Below are 17,201 nucleotides of genomic sequence, written 5' to 3' on the forward strand. Positions count from 1 at the left end.
TCAGGAAAAATTTAATTTAAATGAAGACAGAGTTGTCGGAAGCTTCATGGTGGTGTAGTTTGTTTATAGCCTGTCTAGCTTTCTACTTCTGGTAACTGTATGGCAACTGTATTTATGCTTCAAAAATCATAGAAGTTATGTTAATTTCTAAAGACTATCATGTTGAACAACACTTTAACTTTTTTTCATTACAGAGCTTATTTTGTGCAGTAATACAAAAGCAGATGGAAAAAATCCAGTTAGAAATATCCAACAGGTAAATTTTTTTGACAAAGTAAACTAAGTTTCCTGTAAATGGGTTGGTTTACCCGCAAAACATTGACATAAACATTGACAGTCTATCACACTATCAAAACATTATTCTGTTTGTTTAAACTATGGTTTAAACCTCTTGGTTGTTTGATACGGCAACAGTGACTCAGTGGCGTAAGTTTGAGGGTGGAGCTATCTGTTTGTCTGACCAATGGCAGTGTTTGGGAAACCTGTTGGAAAACATTATTTTTTCAATTCTTATTGAGGGCGCTAATGGTGCAGAAATAACACCCATCACTTTCAATAACATAAAAACAGCCTCACTCAACATATTATGCTAACTCATTTCTCATATTCAGAATCAGTATTTTTTGCATGTGTCTTTCTTAAGGCTGTTTTGAATGAATATCCATTACCCTGCACTGAAAAAAGAAAAAGCACATAAAAAAAATTCCAGCTCACCGGGGTATTGACTGTAATGGCGTAATTGCAATTATTCCAAATTGAGCTAACAGCCAGTGTAAGTATTCCTCTGAGAGCATTCTACCTTTTAGTAAAGTAATTGCTGAAAGAAAATGTTTTTAACTTCTCATTTGATAGCAATCTTGTAATTTTCTTCAGTTTCCTCGAGCTTGTGTTTTTCCTCATTTGACGGATGTTGGAATTACATTTACCGGTGGAAGTACCGGTACAATAAAAGTGCTGTAATGGTTAACCGATTAGGACCGCATCCAATGGTGACAGGGCAGAAACTTTGTGCGAATCAGGCGAGCTTTGCGCCAATCAGCGCGGGCGGACACGTACAACAAACTCATGTGACCTTTGCATCCTCATGTAAACACAGCATGCCTCCTGCAGCAATGTAAATGGGTTCAAAATTAATACTCACCAAGTCCCAGATGGGAATAAAAATTGGCATATAAATTGGCCAGTTGGCTGGTAACTTTGTTAGGAACTGAAAGACAATAAATGATTTAAAATGCGATATTGATCTGAAACTCACTGACATGAGCAATTTAAATTGACACACAGACCATCTACTGAAGAGAAACTTTTGTGCTTTCTAACCTTTATCAAAGTGGAAAATCTGATAATAAATTTATATAGCATGGCAAGAAGTAATTATTACAACTCAGTGTTATAACATGAAATATTCTGGACATTAAGTCAGCAGAATGAAAAAATGAGGAACCAAAACAATTTTTTTCTTTACGATTTTGTGACAGCTGCAGTTTCACCGAGAGAAAGGAATTGCCTGTAAGGAATATGTTAGTTATTAATATGCAATAAAAAATCCAACTAAGTAATTCTTTTAGTGACACTTTTTGCATAAATAAATAAATGCAAAATATGGTTTGTGGCTAGTAATAAATATTTAAGACTGGTATAAAAAAAAATTCAATTTATGTGCAGACAGCATGCTAAATAAAGAAGCACTTAATGATTTTTAATAAAACTTTAATATATTAATCCACAGAATACAAATGCTGACCTAATTTGACCTGATCACATAAATGTAATAGTTTTGGATCGCATGTTTCTTTCTCCTCCCACGTGGAGTTTGAATCTTTTTGTCACGTTGTAAAGAATCATTTCATCATGAGTAATAAGATATTAAATGTTTACTGCTGAGGGCATTGTTGACAGTAATAAAAGAAATGATAGTGATGATAGTATGATAATTATCAGAGAGATAATTATCTTCATGTGAACCCAGGAAACAGGGAGGGTTTACGATCTGATTTACATCTTTTATGTACAAGCGTGTGCAGACATCTGTGCTTCCAAGTCTGTATTTACCAAAGACACACCCCCTTGTGTCATCCCACCCCGCCTGTTCTGATGTGGCCATGAGCCACGATGCAAGGAAGATCCCACATACGGATCGGAGTATAAATAAGGAGGAATTGAGGCACGTCTTTGCCAGAGATGAGGGGTTAAAAACCCAGTCACCCTGCAGCACCTCTGGCTATTCATTCATTCATTCATTCTAAAAATACACAAAATTGCTGTACAATTACTCATTTTGCCATAAAAATGCAAATCAAACACCTTTTACAGGCAGTTCTGTACCTTTTCGTGCTGTTTCATGCTTGTTTCACTGCTGACAGTTCTGAGACGTTCTGTATTTGGACTAGATCCGCTTCAGGTGGTCAAACACAGTATGCATTTCTTCGAAGGACTCAGACGTCTCTTCTCTTGTATGACAGCATCTGGAACAAAAACAACAGCCTTTTTAACTGCATAACAAGTGATGAGCAATCTGTGATTGAGAGTTACCTGTCCAGGTGCTGGGAAGACAGTTCTTTCTCAAAGACCCTTGATGAACGCTTTGACATCAGTGAGCTGATCGAACCTCATGGCCCCTGTGAGGCTGCAGGCATTACGGAGGAATTTACAGCATCTGTATGGAGGGCCAGAGACCTGAGAAGCGTGGAACCTGATGGATTGGAGGACCAGGACAGTGGAGAAAGTTCCAGACAGACGCTGCACCGCTCAAAGCGAGCATGGATGATTCCCGGGACTCTGTGGTGTGGATCAGGAAATAAGGCTATGGCCTTTGGTGACCTGGGTAAATAGGATTATATCAATCAATCAATGTAAAATTTATTTACCAATTTTAATTGCTATGTTAATTCTAATAATTGATATATATATATATATATATATATAAATAATCTAATTTATATATAATGTAATAATATAATCTATATACAATACTAATTTAATTCTAATAATTTATCATTTTGACTATAATTTTGAATTATATTTTAATATTTAAATAATTTAATAATTATATATAGTATATATAATTATAAATAATATAAAATATAATATTTTAAAATATAAAATATTATTTTAAAATATTTTTCTTAAATTCTCATAATTTAATTGGTACTGTTTTCTTTTAAATTAGATAAAATATAAATATAAGCATTTTCACAAGTGGCCCCAAACTTTTGAATCCCAGTGTATATTAAACTAAAATTAAATTTAAGGTAAAAATATTTACATTAAGGTAGTTATGCACTTGTAAATTAAACTGGTTAATTTAATTTAATTTGAAAAGAAAAAAACTTTACTTGTTCGCTTGTCTTCTGTAGGTGTCTTTGAAGATACGGATAAATGCTGCAGAGAACACGACCACTGTAAAGACACCATTGCCTCTTTTTCATACGACCACGGTGTCTTCAACACGAACATCTTCACTTTATCACACTGTGACTGTGACAACAGGTATGTCCTGCTTTATTCATTAGAGCAGGAAATGTGAGCATCTCTTTCCTGTTGAGACTACCAGCACTGAACATTCATTCCATAGTGGTCTGTTGAGTAACATGAGACATGTCCAATATAACCAGAGAGTTATTTCACTGAGCGAGCGTCTCGGATTACTGTATCTTATGACATTGTAATCAGGTCTTGTGATATCAATTCAGGTTCCGCCGCTGTCTCCTGGGTGTTAATAATACCATGTCCAACCTTGTGGGCTACGGATACTTCAACGTGCTAAAGATGCGCTGCTTTGAGTTCTCTCAGCGGATGCAGTGTGCCAAGAGAACGTGGTGGGGAATGTATGTATTCGGTTTCATTTGACTCAGCTCTTTTTTTTTGTTGCAAAACATTCTCACTTTTCATAAAATAAAAGCAATGATGAAGGTAAAACAAGATCTTTAAATTATCACTCAAAATTATTTTAACCAAAAACCTGGCATGTTAGTGAGTTCTACACTACTGTTCAAAAGTTTGAAGTCGGTAAATCTTTTTAATGTTCTTGAAAACATTATCTTATGCTCACCAAGGCTGCATTTATTTGATCAAAAATGCAGGAAAATATTGTTAAATATTATTACAATTTAAAATAACTCTTTTCTATTTGAATACATATTAAAATTTAATTTATTCCTGTGATGCAAATCTGAATTTTCAGCATCATTACTTCAATCTTCAGTGTCACATGATCCTTCAGAAATCATTCTAATATGCTGATTTGCTGCTCAAGAAAAATTTCTGATTATTATCAATGTTGAAAACAGTTTTGTGGAAACAGTGATATACTGTATTTTATTCCAGGATTTACTGATGAACATAAAGTCCAAAAGAACAGTATTTATTTTTGTAACATGATAAATAATTTTTCTGTCACTTTTGATCATTGTAATGCATCCTTGCTGAATAAAAGTATTAATTTATTTTAAAAATGAATGGATGTGTGCGCACACCTCAAAAAAAAAAAAAAAGCAAAATAATATTTTATTTTATTTTATACAGGTTTTTACATTTGAATTTTAGGTTAAAATGCAAAAGGTTTAAAACCTTTCAATGTCAGACACAAAACAAGCAAAAGCCTTGTTGAACTTTGGAAATCATTCTCTCTGAAAACTTGGCACCTTAGTGTGATTTGTACATACTGTAATCTCTGAGCACATAATATTGTGCACACAGTTATAGATCCTTGTTTTTCTCATTGGCAGGTGTGCAATTTATGAACTTGCTCAATACGCTGTGGTGAAAGATGCAGCAAACTACACCGACACACTCCCTGAACAAGACATGGAGACGCTGGAAACAAGTTTTCACCAAGCGATCACTCTGGGACAAAACCAGGTCTCCAAAAACACAGAAGAATCACTTACTATACAAGATTCCAGGAGCGGCAGAGAAGAACCGAGTCCAGTTTCGACATCACTAGGGCCATCTGTTACAACACTGCAGTCCCGGAAATCTGAAGCTCCCGTACTCCCAACAGACGCACCAAAGATAACAGACAGACCACAAAAAGGTGAAGTAAATATTACTCATTTCAGATCTGTTGTAAATTGACCAAATTGGGAATCTTGTAAGAGCTTAATTTTAATTTTTGTTTTGGTTTCATAGGCAAATTTGAGACGTGTGACATCTACAGAGACCTGGATTCATGCCATCTACAGATCCCTGCTTTACAGGAGAAATTCGGTCTACGAAACCCTGGCATGAGAACCCTTTACCACTGTAACTGTACTGCCAGGTGAATACACATTCAATACAGTACATCCACCCAATGATACCAACACCATCTCTCTACTAGGGATGTGCAAATATTTCACTCAAAAATGAAAATTTCTTCATCAGATTTGGAGAGATGTAGCATTGCATCACTTGCTCACCAATGGATCCTCTGCAGTGAATGGATGCCGTCATGAGAGTCCAAACAGCTGATAAAAACATCACAATAATCCACACCACTCCAGTCCATCAGTTAATGTCTTGTGAAGTGAAAAGCTGCGTGTTTGTAAAAAAAAAAAAAAATCCACGAGTCTTATTCATAATATTGCTTTCTCCAGTGGAAAAAAGACATCTGGTCTGAATCAGGAGAGAAATATGAACAGATCAAGACTGTTTACAAACAAAAACAGTCCAAAACAGATCTAAACAAATATGTCGGTGGATTTTGATATGAGAGGAGACTTTGTGAGAAAGCGTTGATATGGATTATGGACTCATAATTTGGCCAGAAGCAACAGTTAAAGCTAAAACGGCTTAATGATGGGTTTGTTTATTACAGCTTTTCTCTTCACAAGACATTAACTGATGGACTGGAGTTGTTAAGATTATTTGTGGATTATTGTGATGTTTTATCAGCTGTTTGGACTCTCATTCTGACGGCACCCATTCACTGCAGAGGATCCATTGGTCAGCAAGCAATGCAATGCTACATTTCTCCAAATCTGTTCCTGTGAAGAAACACCATTGTGGATGGCCTGAGGGTAGTACATTTTCAGCTAATTTTCATTTTTGGGTGAAACTATTACTTTAAGCAAGTCTAGAACATTTAGGCTGGTTCTGGGTTAATTTAAGTAGAGAGAATTTAATTCTCTACTATCTACTGATACATATTGCTTTCTCAGGCTCGTCCAAAAGATCTTGTCCAAAGAACTGGATGAAACTGACCCTGTGCATTCGCTTTTGATGGATTTCGTTTCACAATCCTGCTTCACACTGCCACAGTCTGAGAACTGCCTCAATGGAAAAAGGTTGGTATAGACATTATGATTAAATATCTGGTGTGGTAACTCAAAAGTTGGCTGATTCAGATTAATTGTCCCTAAATTTGCGTTACAATGTGCTGTGAATGAGAATGTATTTACTAAACAAAGAATAATGTAACGCAAACAATAATTTAAAGAATGGACAGTTAATCAAATTGTTTCTGAGGAGTAAACCATAAAACAAAACACAATCTTTGTGGTGTCTCTTCTATTTAGTTGCTCAAATCATCCACCAGAAGCACAGTTCATCCAAAACTGGAGGAAAGACATGACAGGAGGGCGACATCTAGTGGACTTCAAACGCAAACTCAAGGGGATGAACCCTAAACGCTCCAAGAGGAAAGACTCTCCAGTCAGATTATATAAGAAATGTGTCAGGATGCACACTAAAATGCAGAGACCTCGAGTTTCTGAACGGAAACGCTCATAAAGTCCGTTTCAACTCAACAAAGCAGCAAAAAAACGTGCAATGGGGAAACAATAGCAATACAAATGCTCTTATGAAACAGTTTATGTAGCCTACATTAAGAGTCAATGAGAGAAACGGTTTTTTTTCTTTAACTCACAAGTCACCTGACACAAATCTATGGTGAAATATTATTGTGAACATTTTTTTATTGAGAAAGGTTTAATATAATAGGTCAGAGTGTTACAGTTACCTCATTATGGGGGTAGGCCTATGGTACAAATAGTTTTAGCTGCAAGAAATAATGTGCATTTAAAGCCAACTTCTAAGTGCCATATATATTGTTATTATTTGAAATTGATATTCAGCCACATATTTCAATGAAATAATGCATCGTAAACATTCAAAAGTCATTTACTTTCATAGCTATTTTTACAAGTGCCCCCTCCCTCACAGCTATAAAACGCTTTCATTCACGTTAAACTTTACCCCAAAATCTAGAGATAAACTAGAAATAAGTTTAAATTCAAAGGCATGTAAACTTTACACAGCAGTATTTGACATCCTAAAATCATTTTCATACCTCAAAATCTGTGTTCCGTTATATATATATATATATATATATATATATATATATAAGTGGCTATATATATAAATGTAAGCGGCTACACCTAAGAACTGACTTTGTTACGATATATGTTTGGTCTCTACTACCTAATATTGCACTATATCTGAATTGATGTAACAAGCGAGTGTTGTAAATGTATGTAAAATTGTAAATAAAATGTATATTAATTTTAATAAATATAACTTTATATGAGTCTGACTTTGATCATGTTCAGGTCCAGAGGCCTGTATACACTTATAAAGTTCTACTAGCTCATTTTTTTATTTGTTTGTTTGTTTTTAAATGGTGAAACATGGTAAATTATATTGGTACATTTATGTTAATCGGTCAGAACCACTGTACACTGTAAGCAAAAAAACAAAAACAAAAAACAAGTACGCTACTGTCAAATCATCACTTTATTATGGTAAGGCCAAGTATTTTTGTAAAGGAAAAATACACAATAATAATAATAATAATTTATGTTAATCATACATTTATGTTAATCAGTCAGAACCACTGTACACTGTAAAAAAACAAAAAAACAAAACAAAAGTACGCTACTGTAAAATCATCACTTTATCGTGGTAAGGCCAAGTATTTTTGTAAAGGAAAAATACACATTAATAATAATAATAATACTAATTTATGTTAATCATACATTTATGTTAATCAGTCAGAACCAAAAAAAAAAGAAAAAAAAAAAAGAAAAAAGTACGCTACTGTAAGATCATCACATTATCATGGTAAGGCCAAGTATTTTTGTAAAGGAAAAATACACATTAATAATAATAATAATATTAAAATATCGCAATTTATAATAACAGCAATAACCATAATAACATTAATAACATTTTAACTATAGCTGCGCTACGGACTGTCATTTAATGGTCAGTTAATGTTTTCATCGTCATAGTTTTACAATATTTTGGCGCTCAATAATTTCACAGACTAAAAGGTAGGAAAGATGCCACACAGTCGGTGAAGTCACTAGTGATCCAGGCCTAGTAACTAGTCGCAGTAGGTAACTCAACTCCAGTCTGATGTCATAAATAGTAACTGAAGCCCTGAACTACAGAAAGCATCTGAACCGCCTCTACCGGGAGGAGAGAGAGAGAAGAGAGAGAGAGAGAGAGAGAGAAGAAAAACATGGCGAACTTTCCTCTGGAATAACTGTTTTCTGAAGAGCTGCTGAGCGTTTCTGCAAGCACCGTGCATGAATTCATTTCTGCATCAGCACGCGATCTGAATCTGAAGACGGTTTAGTCCGGGAAACGAGGCTTTTTTCTCATGGATTCGGAGCGTGTGAAGTATCATGGGATGAAAGTTTGAAACAGTTGGATACAAAAGTAGGACAGGATGGAGAAACAAGGAACAAGACGCGAAAAGGTAAATAAACGCACAGCTAGTGTGAAATGTGAGGCTTGACTGTGTTGAGTAACAATGTGATGTAAAACTGGATTTATTATTGCGGTGTATTTTCATTAAAGCTGGCTTTCCTGTTGGCGTGCTACAGAGTACAGTGTAAAGCCACATATAACGTAGCCTACTAAAAACTTTGTTAAATTTGACAAATTTCAGTGTTTTAGATTCTTTTCACTACTCTTTTTAGATCTAGAGGGTTGTTGTGCAAGTTTAGATTGTTATTGAGTAACATGTCATTGCTGCTGCTAATTAACTTACAGTGTTTGCATGACATGCTTAATTGACAAAATGTATTTTTTTTTTTTAGCTAAACTGATACTGTTACGATTTCTGGATTTTACACTTTCATAATGGTGGTCCTGACATTTCATCTCAGACTATAGAGGAAATGAAAAGTTACAGTTACTCAATATTCATGATGGGCATCATGCACTTTATTGAAAAGCCTTGAAAGGTGAAATATCCGGGGTGGTCACCCAAAGGTTGTAGGTTCAAGCCTTGCACGAGTCGATCCATAATTTATGTGGAAACACTTCACCTTAGGTCAATGCATAGGTACCTTTAAGTTGTTTTGGATAAAAGTGTGACATAAATGGCAAATTAGCGTAAAACAACTGGAAAAAAAACAAACAAAAGATTTTTTTTTGAGTTACAGAGACCTGAATTTATGGAAATCTACATAAAGACGCCTGATAGACCAACAATATTCTGCTTAATGTTGTTTCAAATAGTCTCATAGAGTTGTGCAAACAATTTCATATTGAATAATATTGCTGATTTATTAATGGTTTGTGAGCTCCCAGCATGCATTGCAGTTTGTGTAAATTATGCAGTTAGTGTTAAAAGGATTATTGATTTGCTGTTTGCTGACTTTATTTGTGCTGCTGCTGCTATTGATATATTGTCTTCACTGGTTATTTGTTATATGTTGATTTTGAGAGCTCATTTAATTGTTTGTTCATTGTCGCTTTTGAGGTTAATGTGCGAGTATTGTATACATTTATATTTCTTGAAATGTACTTCACAAGGAAATATTGATTATCACTCATTTCTTCAGTCTTATCTCATTGTTTTGATTTTGGTGTTAAATATGACTCAAACTTGTTCTTGACAGTGTTACTTTAGTATTATTTGTATACTATTATAGTATCTATTAATTTAAAAAATATATTTTTTTATATTTTCAGCATTTTTCAGGATTTATTTTCAGTTTTCATTTCTAATTTGTTGTAGTTTACAGTATTATTATTATTTTTTAATGTAATTATTTGAATTAAACGGTTGTCAGTGACACTCAGTATAATGCATGTGTACTGTACCTTACAGTAGGGAGTAGGATGTAGCTCACATCACATTGTCATCCAGGCGACCTCCACCGTGGTCGTTCCCAGCAGACCATGACATGTTTTGTGGTGTTTTCAGACTCACCAGATGTTAGTGGGTGCACCTGTGTTTTCTTTGAACCCAGACGAGAGAATGCAGAGAAAATTTCCAACTGAATCAGTCTAGGGGGTGTTTCAGGGGACAGCAGACTCGTCAGTGTAGCCTGGTGTTTTGGCAGAGGATGCAAATCATCTTGAATGAAATATTTAATGGCAATAGTCACAAACCATCAACGGCGACAGAACTCAAAAGATAAACTTTCCCATGCCTCATATTGGATCACTTTTCTTCCCAGAAAAAAATCCATTCTTGCATTATAAATGTGAGGAAGTGCTGAATGCACACATGCATCCTGATTGCTAAAATATCATGCAAAGCATATGCACCAGCTGAACTATGATCCAACCACAGTTGGTTTTTAACTGTTTTTTTTTTTTTCAAGACTTAGATGTTACATAACCCAAATGCAATATTGAAATTGTTTTTCATACAAAAAATCAACAAATATGTCCTTAAAATAAAACATGGAAATGTATTAATTTCAAAACAAAGATCATAGTATTTCCTCTACCTTCTTTCTACTTCAAATTGTAATGTTTAATTCAAGTTACTTGCCCATTCTTTGCAATTATTTGTGAAATTTATTAGTAATTTCTGAGTGAAAATAGTTTCTACACCAGTGCAATGTGGCAAGTGTTATTGTGCCAAAAATACTGTAGAGATTGATTGGACTGAAAGTTGATTCATTAAGTTTATTTATTTTGCTGTCCTAAGTGTGCATGACTGTATTGTTCGTTGCCGTTTATCATTTGCATTCACTGTATTGTCCAGTCAGAAGAGATTTGCAACCCATGAGGTTTAATGCTGTGTTAGGCTGATTTATGCTGCTTTGGTGGTCTCGCTGGTGTTGGTTGAACAAGGAAATCTTGAAGAAATAGTTCGCCCAAAATGAAATTGTGCTGTCAGTGTACTCGCCCTCAGACGATCCAGTATGTAGATGAGTTTGTTTCATTATGGAAACTGATTTGGCGATATGTAACATTCCATCACTTGCTCACCAATGGATCCTCTGCAGTGAATGGGTGCCGTCAGAATGAGAGTCCAAACAGCTGATAAAAACATCACAATAATCCACAAATAAAATCCACACCACTCCAGTCCATCGGTTAATGTCTTGTGAAGTAAAAAACTGAATGTTTGTAAGAAACAAATCCATCTGTAATGCATTTTAACATTAAACTGGCGCCTTCTGGCCAAAATATGAGTTCATAATCCTTAATAACGCTTCCTCCAGGGAAAAAGTCCACCCCCCGTTATCTCTCACATCAAAATCCACCCACATATTTATTTAAAACGGTTTTGGACTGTTTTGACTTGTAAACAGTGCTTGATCTGTGCAGATTTCTCTCCTGATTCAGGCAAGATGACCATATCACTGACTGGAGAAAGGGTTATTATGAATAGAGGACTCATATTTTAGCCAGAAGCAATGGTTTAAAGTTAAAATCTTTAATGATGGAATTATTTCTTACAAAAACACGCAGCTTTTGGCTTCTCAAGATGTTAACTGAAGGACTGGAGTGGTGTGGATTATTGTGATGTTTTTATCAAGTGTTTGGACTCTCATTCTGACGGCACCCATTCACTGCAGAGGATCCATTGGTGAGCTGTTCCCATAAAGAAACAAACTCAACTACATCTGGGTTGGCCTGAGGGTGAGGACATTTTCAGCAAATGTTCATTTTTGGGTGAATTGTTCCTTTAAGCTAGTTAAGCTAATGTACAAAACACAGCATACGCTGGTGAGCAGCTGTACTTTCTAAGCAGCATTATGGGGTCGATCTTTAGATGTTCGTGAGATGTTCAGATGTTTGGAAATGTTTTGGGCAGAGGAGAAGGCTGTAGACAGCTGTTGGACAGACAGATAGTGTAAAGTCGAGCTGACGCCCCGCGGGCCCTTCTGAGCGGGCATCAACTTCTCCATCGGTTGCCTGATGCCTGCCAGAGGAGAGGCTTGTTTTCATTTTCCCAGGAATGCGACTCAGCCCCCTGACCTGCTCGAGACGGAGGGGTGGGATCACGAACGGCCAGACAGACATGGAAGCAGTGAGACACAGGGATCAACTTTGTTTGTTGTGTCAAACTATTGAGTCTCACGAAATCATGTCCAGGTCACATTTTACCCCAAAATCAAAATAAAAATGTGTTTTAATATTAATATTAATATAAAATTATTATTCTTAATAATTCAAGTACATTTTTAGTTATGTTAAATAATTACTTTTTAAAAAATTTTTTTTTTTAAATGTATGCACATCTCCCCCAACATTCTAATTACTGTAAGACATTAAAAATATATATAATTTCTTATCTCTTTCATTTGATATTGGTGTTAAATATGACTCAAACGTGTTTTTAATAGCATTGTTTTTGCATTATTTGTGTAGTATTTATTAACATTTTGAATTAGCTTTTTAATTTTTTAATTTTTTTCATTGAAATTAAGTTTTAGTAATTTTATTGTGCTTTTGTCATTTCTGTAGTTTTTAAATCTTTCTATTTAGTTTTAGCTTAAATATTTGTATATAAGTTAGGGCTGTGTGATTAATCGAAATTCAGTTTCGATTTCGGCCACCAACGATTATGAAAATATAATAATCGAGATAAAACGATTATTGCGCCCCATTCCGTCCCCTTTCCAGCACTGGAATGGGACGTGCTTGAGTTATTAAAATCGATTAGATTTATTAATGTTTTTAAAAACGAGAAATAGAACTTGCGCTGTTCCTCAGGAGGCTTGCGCTCAGAGACGGAACAGAACACAGACATTTAAAGTCATCTTTTAGCTGAACTTATGCGCCTAAACGGACAAATACACGCAAAAATGTGTCAAAATGCGGCGCTTAGTGATTATTCACGTAAACCCTCGTCGGTTATGTAACAAATGAATGTAAACAGATGAGAATGAAAATACATGTGTAACTGTAAATTGGATCCGTGCAGCTCTTAAAGTGACTGCGCACTGCAAAAAATGCTTTTCTTACTTAGATTTTTTGTCATGTTTCCAGCCAAAAGGATTTTCTAGACAAGTAAAAATTATTGTCTTGTTTTCAGAAAAAACAAGTCAAAATTAAGTGAGTTTTTGCTTGAAACAAGCAAAATAATCTGCCAATGGGATAAGCAAAATAATTCTGTAATAAATCTTGCGGCTTCGTAAAATTACGGTTGAACCCCTGATGTCACATGGACTGTTTTACCGATCTCCTTGCTATGTTTCTGGACGTTGATCGTGTTCATTACATTGCTGTTTATGGGAGGGTCAGACAGCCATCAGAATGCAGCAAAAATATCTTCATTTGTGTTCTGAAGATGAACGAAGGTCTTACGGGTTTGGAACGACATGAGGGTGAGTAATTAATGACAGAATTTTCATTTTGGGGTGGAGTAACTCTTTAGTGTTAATCAAACAACAAAAGACAAAATCACTCACTGCTCTTCACAGAAGGTCTTTTGTAGCTTTAATAAGAAACAAAGGAAGTTTAATTCTTACAGTGAAGACTATGCTGTATTATTTTACATTTGATTATTCAATTTCTATAGGCTGTTAACTGAATACTTTAGACTTGCATTAAAAGTTATTGTGGTTATATGGCCCACTAATAATCGTGGTAAATAATCGTGATTACAATATTGACCAAAATAATCATGATTATGATTTTTGTCATAATCGAGCAGCCCTAATTTAAATAATTTGCCAAGGCAACATTTTTTATTCTCATTTAAGTAGGCCTATTTCAAGTTTGTTTTTCATGTTACATTTACATTTTATTTTATTTCAGCTTTAGTTTTAGTAATTTTAGTAATTCAGCTTAAATTTAAGTTATTTAACATTTTTAATTTACATTTACATTTTTTGAAGTTTATATTTTTCATGTTTTTTTTTAGTTTTAATAAATTTAGTTCTTAAATTTATTTATTTCAAGGTAACATTTCTAATTTTTGTTTAGGCCTTTTAGGTTTAACCTTTTCATCTAATATTATCATAATCATTATTATTATTATTATATCATTTTATTTAAGATTTTTTACATTTAATGTGAACAATTTTCAATCATTTTAGTTAACTTTGACAGCACTGCTTCTTGACCAGTTTATTGAGAGTCACCCTGTTAGTTTTGAGGGTCAGAAGAATATCTCCCTGTTGTGTTTGTGTGAGCGTGTCTGTGTATTGTCATGACGCGTGTCGGCTCTAGACAGGTTAAAAGGCCTTGTTTGCATGCTGATGTTAGTGTCTGTTGTTTTTAGTCTGAGTTTAAGCATCAGCTCAGCTGTTTGAAGTAAGCGGTGATCAGACAGGAAGAACACGGCAGGAGGGGAAAACAACCTTTATATATTTTACGCAAATCAATTTTCACACCACGCTTGGATAATCTGTCGTCCTCTGGCCGACCCTGTGCTGTTACTAATAACAAACACACACTGTGTTTGTGCCTTTAAAGCATTGTCCTCAGTGTCTATTGTGCCTGTGTTTATGATATGCATAAACAGAGGTCAGATTTAGTATATGTATTATTTGGACCAGCCCAGAACACCATTGTTAATTATTGCATTATTGTTCTGTTTTGATATAGATTATTTTAATGAGGCTATAATATCCGGAGAGAGCTTTCACTTAACGTTCACATTCATTTATGCTGCAGTAGTTTAGCTAGTACGTGTATAAATTATCTTAAGGATTTAAAAAAAAAGAAATGTGTGTGTGTGTATATATATATATATATATATATATATATATATATTAGTGGTGGGCATAGATTAATTTTTTTAATCTAGATTAATCTAGATTAAAATGGCTCATTTGAATTCTGCCAAGTAGATCAGAATAAGTTCACTACTAGTAGTAAACAACTAGCAGTCATCAAGAATTTAATATTGATAATAACATTGAAGACATTGTATGATTATTCCTTAAAGATAAGGTTTTAATAGTTTTAATAGTAGTAGCCTATTACGTTCTGCCCAATGTCTTCAAGTGAAACCGAACTTTTTTTTTTGACGGGTTGCCGTGAATACCTTTACGTTTCTGTGTATATGATATGAGGATAGTTTTTCTCAAATGAAACGCTCGAGTGCTCGTGAAGTGACTCTCAGAGCAGTTCTGGAGATGTTGTTCATGTATTTATGTCCTCATTTAGTGAGGGCGACAGGCGTTAATATCGCCGCAAGCGTCACGCGGGCTTCTGTATGAGTAAACAAACCCGCGCGTCTTGCGCCATACATTAACACAGAGACACGCAGAAGTCATATTTAAATAGACGTTTTGCTGCTTAATATTTACAAATAGGAGTTGGAGTGTGCTTACTTGTGTGTGCACTTACGTGTGTGTGTGTGCGAACCGGGGCGGAACTCCGCTGTGCGCGCGATACAGAGAGCGTGACCATGTAACGTAGAGACAGAAATGACTTGCCGATCTTCATTGGGAAGCTTCTTAAAAATACATTTTCCCTGAAGCAAACCCGGCGGCTTCATAGCTGCATCCATTTTAGCACGCATACACACAGGTTCGAAGACTCGTTCTCGCCCCCTACAGTGCAATTCTGCTAGGTATACATCCGCGCTAAAATATCAGGTGAAAGTCATCATAGCTTGCGTAGTATAGACCCAGCTCCCAACCCAACTTTGAGAATAGATTAACGGCGATATTTGTTTTATCGCCCGATAACGCAGCACGTTAACGCCGATAACGGCCCACCACTAATATATATATATATATATATATATATATATATATATATATATATACACATACACATACATACACACACACACACACACACACACACACACACATTTATATTTATTTATTTATTTGTTTAATACATATATTCAGCAATGATTCATTAAATGTGACAGCAAAGAGACAAATGGTGACTGTATCATAGTTTCCACCAAAATATGAAGCAGCACAACTGTTTTCAACATTGATAATAATCAGAAATGTTTCTTGAGCAGCAAATCAGCATATTAGAATGATTTCTGAAGGATCATGTGACCCTGAAGACTGGCGTAATGATGCTGAAAATTCAGCTTTGGTCACAGGTATAAATTACATTTTACAATATATTCAAATTTAAAACAGTTATTTTAAATTGAAATAATATCTCACATTTGTATTGTATGTTTTTACTGTATTTTTAAGCAAATGATTGCAGCCTTGGTGAGCATAAGTGAACATAAAATATAAATGCAACAAAAAATATAAATATGTAACTAAAATGAAATATTAAAAATGAATATTAAAATAAAAATATATGAACATAATTAAATATAAATAAATAAATAGTATCTTCATTATTATAAACTTCAGTGTAAATGATTATGGAATTTATTAAATAAATGTAGTTATTTTCATATTTGTTTTAATGATATCCAAATGATTAAAAGGAGACATTTTTGCAGCTTGTCTTTTTGAAGCCTTTATTTTCAAAATGAAAATGTCATATTTTCATAAAACATTGAAAATGCATTCGATAATGAAGTTATTCTAAGATCCTTATTTGACAGTGCTGGTTTGGATTGTAACCACCATGAGCTCAGATTTGGTGCCGTCTTGACGTTCTCTGGCCATTTGGACTCAATAATAATCAATCAAATCACTAATGGAATTAGTCCGTGTCCAGAGATCAGTGAGAAGCCCGTGACTACATTCAGCATGTCGATTATTACGTGTGTGGTCAGTTCACGGTTGTTATTTTTGGACTGTCGGATGAAGCTGGAGTTGTACATGTTCTCCATATGTTACGTGTACTCGTGCTGATCTACATTGTGAGGTCTTCGCTCTGTTGTCTCAGCTGAAGATGAAGATGACCACCGGCTCCATCTCTGCACCGACGCGGGAAATCTGTCTGTTCAGGATTACCTCCACCAAGGCTCTCATTATCTGCCCATATAGACAGCGGCCAACATAAATAAGGCTAACGCTGTTATCTGTGTCTGGCCCTGGACGGGGTGGATGTAGATCTCGCCAGACTTTCCTGAAGCTTCAGAACAATAGGACAAGTTCAACCACCTCACAGAACTGAATGTGCAAAACGACAAT

The 17,201-nt window shown here is 34.9% G+C and overlaps 2 protein-coding genes and 1 long non-coding RNA gene across 3 annotated transcripts in view; 2 read left to right on the plus strand and 1 right to left on the minus strand.

Annotated features, from left to right (window-relative positions):
• Positions 1–1,739: 1,739 nt before the first annotated feature.
• pla2g3 (phospholipase A2 group III) lies at positions 1,740–7,400 on the plus strand. Its single transcript, XM_058789644.1, has 7 exons — positions 1,740–2,824; positions 3,357–3,489; positions 3,693–3,827; positions 4,728–5,035; positions 5,131–5,260; positions 6,141–6,266; positions 6,498–7,400. The coding sequence occupies exons 1-7, from the start codon at positions 2,290–2,292 to the stop codon at positions 6,709–6,711; spliced, it is 1,581 nt and encodes a 526-aa protein (XP_058645627.1). The 5' UTR covers positions 1,740–2,289; the 3' UTR covers positions 6,712–7,400.
• LOC131548391 (uncharacterized) lies at positions 2,681–4,987 on the minus strand. The gene is made up of 3 exons (XR_009273139.1): positions 4,890–4,987; positions 3,336–3,578; positions 2,681–2,820 (listed from the first exon to the last, which is right to left on the minus strand). It is a non-coding gene; the product is annotated as an uncharacterized LOC131548391 (long non-coding RNA).
• Positions 7,401–8,180: 780 nt separating the features above from the next.
• ttc28 (tetratricopeptide repeat domain 28) overlaps positions 8,181–17,201 on the plus strand; it is a 289,805-nt gene continuing 280,784 nt past the window's right edge. Inside the window, exon 1 of the mRNA XM_058789645.1 lies at positions 8,181–8,683. Within this exon, the coding sequence (XP_058645628.1) occupies positions 8,654–8,683 (30 nt within the window). The 5' untranslated portion in view covers positions 8,181–8,653. The remainder of the gene's footprint in view (positions 8,684–17,201) is intronic.

The sequence above is a fragment of the Onychostoma macrolepis genome, chromosome 10, assembly GCF_012432095.1.
Source record: "Onychostoma macrolepis isolate SWU-2019 chromosome 10, ASM1243209v1, whole genome shotgun sequence".
Classification (NCBI taxonomy): Eukaryota; Metazoa; Chordata; class Actinopteri; order Cypriniformes; family Cyprinidae; genus Onychostoma; species Onychostoma macrolepis.